Source organism: Monodon monoceros, unplaced genomic scaffold (assembly GCF_005190385.1).
Source record: "Monodon monoceros isolate NGI ecotype Baffin Bay Population unplaced genomic scaffold, NGI_Narwhal_1 Super_Scaffold_22, whole genome shotgun sequence".
Taxonomy (NCBI): domain Eukaryota; kingdom Metazoa; phylum Chordata; class Mammalia; order Artiodactyla; family Monodontidae; genus Monodon; species Monodon monoceros.
The window spans coordinates 84,919,585-84,924,485 of NW_021703779.1; the positions used below are offsets into that span (position 1 = coordinate 84,919,585).

Below are 4,901 nucleotides of genomic sequence, written 5' to 3' on the forward strand. Positions count from 1 at the left end.
CTGGCTGTGTTTTAAATGGTTTCTCTACCCTGAAGTGACAGCAGAGGGCAGCACCATCACAACAGACAACCAGGACACTAGCAAATGTGGCTGATCTTCCTTACAGGTTAACTGTGTGATTGGAGGTGGGGGGAGCACCAAAACATTCTTGAACTTGTTTGTCCTTTCCCTTTTTAGGGTATTGGGCCACAAATGTTCTGTTAGCCATCACTTCACCTAAGAGTTAGCAAACTGCTGCGGGGGGGGGGGGGGCTTGGGAAGTAAAATCAGGCCAGAGCAGAAGGCTTTCTCCTGCCCCTCCAACTAGCTCATGGGCAACAGTCTCTCTCCTTACTGAGCCTCCAGTTCTCATAGCAAAAAGGGAGCCAATGCTGCCCCTTCCTCAGAGAAACCCCCAGTTCGTGATCTAGGAAACCTCAGAACCACCAACTATAAATTAAATCAGGGAGAAGGAAAAAAGACAGCCTCAGCCTCATGTATTAACTTACTCAGACACCCACTTTGAAGAGATGGCCACAGAGCAGGTGAGAGCTACAGCAGCACAAAGGCTAGCCTTAAGGGTCAGGCCTGCAAGGAAATGTGGGCTATTTGAACTCTTGGGAAGCAGAGCCACGCTCAGACTCCCTGCTCTGGCTTTGGCCGCACTCAAGCGTGCATCAGTGTTTGAAAGAAAAGCGCTCTTCCCCAGGCTGCTGGGAACCTTCTTTTCTACTCTCTTGGAACCCAGTGTCATGGTTAAGACTCAGCAGCCATTCACCTTCCACCTTCCCCAGGGGTTCACTGGTGGGAAATTAGAGGGGAGAAGGAAGCAGGCTAGGTGGAGAGGCAGAGCTAAAATGCTCGAGCACTCACTATGTGCCAAGTGCTGTTCTAAACACTCTCAATTGACTGAAATCTTCACAAGAACCCTGTAAGGTAGGTCCTGTTATGAGGCCCATTTCACAGCTGCAGGGATGGAAGCACAGGGAGGTTAGGCAACTTGCCTAAGATCACACAGCTCAGAAGTGGCAGAGTCGGGATTTAAACCCCAGCAGCCTGGCTCCAGAGTCAGTGTTCCTAAACACAATGTTATACTGCCTCTACTTCTTTTTCTACTTTTCATTTAAAGACAGCTGACAGCTCTAAGTAAGGAGAAAGGTTTTATCTTCTGTAATCCCACTCAGACAGAACACTCAGAGTGTGCCCAGGAGGAAAGAGGGAAAAGAAAAGCTCTCAACCCAAGAAAACACTCTCCCAAGCAGAGTGATGGGATGGAAATTGAGAGCCCAGGACCGATGGGGTAGTAGTGAGTCACAGAGAAGCTGTTATACTGGGCGGTTAGTGGAAATCTCATTTGTAAAATGCAAAATTAAAAGGCAGTTTCTGGGTGGAATGGGACATGGAGGAAATGATCAAACTTGGAGCACAAAGGTCCCTTCTCCCACTTCCCTCCAGAGAAATACAGGAGCTCTGAAAGGCAGGAAGCAAGTTATGGGCAGAAGGCAAAATACAATGAGTTAATGTGGGAAATCTCCAATCAGACAGGGTCTGTGGTTCCAGAGGCAAAGATTGCACATCAGGCAAAATGAATGCCCTTCCTTGTCTTTATCACTAACACTTCATGTGGCAAGCCAGGGCACGCCAGAGGGTCAAAGGCCCAAGTGATAACACGAGAAGGCCCACTGCCTCTCAAGCAGAGTTCCCACCTGGGCCTGACTCTTGCATATAAATGCTCCTCTAGCTTAAAAAAAATGAGAAGCTTTTGTTTTGTTTCATTTTATTGAGTAGTCAAGACAAATCAATCTTGCTTTCTTTCGGTCAAGTTTTACGGCTATGAGTAAAGTCAGCATTATGAGTCAGGAAATCCCAACTCCTAAAACAGGGGAAGGAGACAGCAGTGGGATCAGTCTGACAGCCAGACCCAAAGGGGCTAGCCCAACCCGACCCTGTACTACTTGTTTCTGTGTTTCTCTCTGCTCCTTCTTTGCCCCAAACGCTCCTCCTTTCCCCCCTCCTTCCCTTCCCCTGCCCCCTCCCCCCATACAAGCTATTCCGTCAGTCAGCTGACTAGGTAACATCCAAAGCATTCCGATTGTCCTACCCCGTAAATGAAACTTATTTCTTTGAGATATTTTAGAAGAGAGGAGTCACCCCTTTCTTTGAATCTTGGCCCATGCCTCACAGGAGACAGCATGGTCCTGTAGAGTCAGACCTTGATTCACTTCCCAGCTTTATGCATGATAGTGGGCTTGACTTTCCTCACCTGTAAAAAGGCAAGGTTTCCTATTTCATAAGGTGCTTGGAGAAATGAAGGAAATAATATATGCCTAGCAGAAAGCTTTGTACACAAAAGGCATTCAATATATTTTAATACCCTTTTATACAAGAGGTCAAAAATCACTTGGGCTCTACCTAGAAACCCAGAGCCTTATTTCTGAGATGGGTTACTTGGTATCTGGGTTATTTATCTCTCAAAACTGAATAGTGGTAGTAGGAGTGAAGGAAAAGGCCCTACCTCCTAGAGAAGGTGAAGGATCCAGAAAGAAACAGCAGGGGATGTCTTCCCTTCCCTGTGCACTTTTCTCTCCTTCCTGCAGTTGCAGAGGTGGGATGGGGGTGGCTACAAAGGTAAAGGAGGAGTTTCCCTTGGTACTTTAGAGAGAGAAAGAAAAGTGTTAGCACTTTTAAGATGGGTTCTCATTCTCTCCCTCAATACCAATCACAGAGGTCAATGGATCAGAGCTCGGCAGAGCTATCAGGCACCAATGTGGGGACAGGGAAATTTTCTTCAAGTGAGCACAGTATGGTTAGGGAAGGGCATTTGTCACTTTGGTTCTTATCCTTCAAGCCACATGAAAAGCAACAACAGTAAGTCAGGACATCAGAGACGAACGCATCTATAAGACTAACAAATGCAAACGCTTGACAAGGAAGAAAGCTTTATTGAAGCACACACACATTTCAGGGGGTGGAGAACAAAGGAGCAAGTGACAGTCCAGGATCCCAAGTTATGCCTTCCATTACAATATCAATCCACACCGAATAAACCTTTTTAAAACACTCTTCCGTTCATTTCACGCATACAACAGAAACTGCAGTGGCCACCTTCAATCCAGTAGCCTTATAGGAGAGTCCGCTAGCAGTCAACTCTACTGAAAGGGATTTCTTCTCCGGTACAGATTCCTTTTACAAATGACTTTGTGAAGATAAAACTGTGAGAATAAGAAGGTCAGTTTGGGAGAGTGAGTTTCAGAAAATGAACCTTAGATCGCTAGACCCTTCTTAGAAAGGTCTCAACCCACCACACCCAGGTTACGTCTAGGTCAACTTTAGGAAACAAGAGAAAAAATAGGAACTGAAACCACTTCAAGAAGGAAGTCAGAAAACCTGGGAGATTCTCTGAACACACTCTCTTGGACACTAACAGTGCCCAGCCTGGAGAAACACTGGACTGGTTTAGACCATACATGGCCATTCTGGCTGACATAACAGTATGTAGACCCTATTCTGGGTGGTAACATATGGCGAACACAAACGCTAAGAAAAGTGTGGTACGTGAGCGTGAAGATGTCTTGTCTTTCATTAGAGAAATTAGGAGCTCTTTAACAACTGCTGTATCAGTTTAAAATGCAAAGAATTCAGCATGGGCTGGGAGACACTCAGTCACTGGTCCTCAGGGACCACTGAGAAGCCCTTACTGGGCATGCCCATGACCCAGTCCAAAGGCCATTATCTAATTAAAGTGCTCTTCTAAAGCAGCTCTGTTATAAGGGTTCCCCAAAGGTCTAGGGAAGGTTTTCAGAACTGGAAGCAACTTAGACATTTTCTTAGCATTTCCAAGAAAAGCATTTGACCCAAGCAAGGTGGAAACTGCTACAAACAAGAAGAGTTAAAAGCCAAGTTCCAGAAATGTGTCAAGGTAGAAATGGAGTTAAAAGCATAAATTGGAGAAGGCGGGATGGACCTACTCACCTCTCTCCCATCTTCTGTCTTCCACCCCATCTTCTGTAACCCACCCCTGCTTCCCGGAGCCTTGGCCTCAGACCAGGCACACCTTGAAACACAGACCAGTATGAGTGCCAAAGGCAGCCGGGGCTTCCTGGGGAAGGAAGAACCAGGATAGCAAGACAGGTGATAAAAAGTTGTTTTAAAAGATAAGTTAATTAAATCTCATAAAGATATAAGAAACATGGACTCTGAAAATATATAGTACTTTATGCACAAATAAAAACATTTTGAAGAGACGCTTATTTTTGAGCCTGCTTTAAAAAGGGATAGTCTACATCACTCTAGCATAATGAGATTTGTAGAAATACACGTTTACACACACACACACACACACACACTAAATTATAAATCTTCACCCTTGGTTTCTTTGCTTCCTCTGACTTGCCCTAGACAAGGTTGGACCTGCAGAGGATAGGGGCTCACAAGCCCAGCTTCGGCTTGGCCATCGAGGAACGGAGCTGCAGAGTCCCTTCCGCCCAAGACCCTGGGTACTGTCGCATCTTCTGCCATAGGCTTACTTCTTCCCCAGTCGAGTCCATCCAGTCCACCACTTCCCCATTACTGATCCCTAAGGAGAAACACCAGAGGAGGCTGAACAGGGACCCCATTCCTCAGCCTACTGAGAAATATGGGTTATGCATTAAGGATAGCACCCCATAAAAGACAGTGCGCTATGAAGATGGGCTGATGGGGACAGCAGTCTGAGAATGGCTCCCTGTTGATTTTGCACAGCTATTTCTGTGCTCTTGAGACTCCGTCAAGAGACTTAAAGTTGATGAAATGAGACTCGAAACAGCACACGGTAGCTCGAGACTTCTTATTCTAAGGCTGTTACAGCTATAGCCCTTCTGTTATTGCCAACTTGACAAGGGAAGGGAGGGGAGGGGAAGGGAGGGGAGGGGAGGGAGGGAGGA

At 46.2% G+C, this 4,901-nt stretch overlaps 1 protein-coding gene across 4 annotated transcripts in view; it reads right to left on the bottom strand.

Annotated features, from left to right (window-relative positions):
- Window positions 1–2,901: 2,901 nt before the first annotated feature.
- Window positions 2,902–4,901, bottom strand: part of SYTL4 (synaptotagmin like 4) — an 89,840-nt gene continuing 87,840 nt past the window's right edge. For all 4 annotated transcript variants that reach the window (XM_029241433.1, XM_029241432.1, XM_029241435.1 and 1 more), the window contains exon 17: window positions 2,902–4,555. In XM_029241433.1, the coding sequence (XP_029097266.1) occupies window positions 4,407–4,555 (149 nt within the window). In that variant the 3' untranslated portion in view covers window positions 2,902–4,406. The remainder of the gene's footprint in view (window positions 4,556–4,901) is intronic.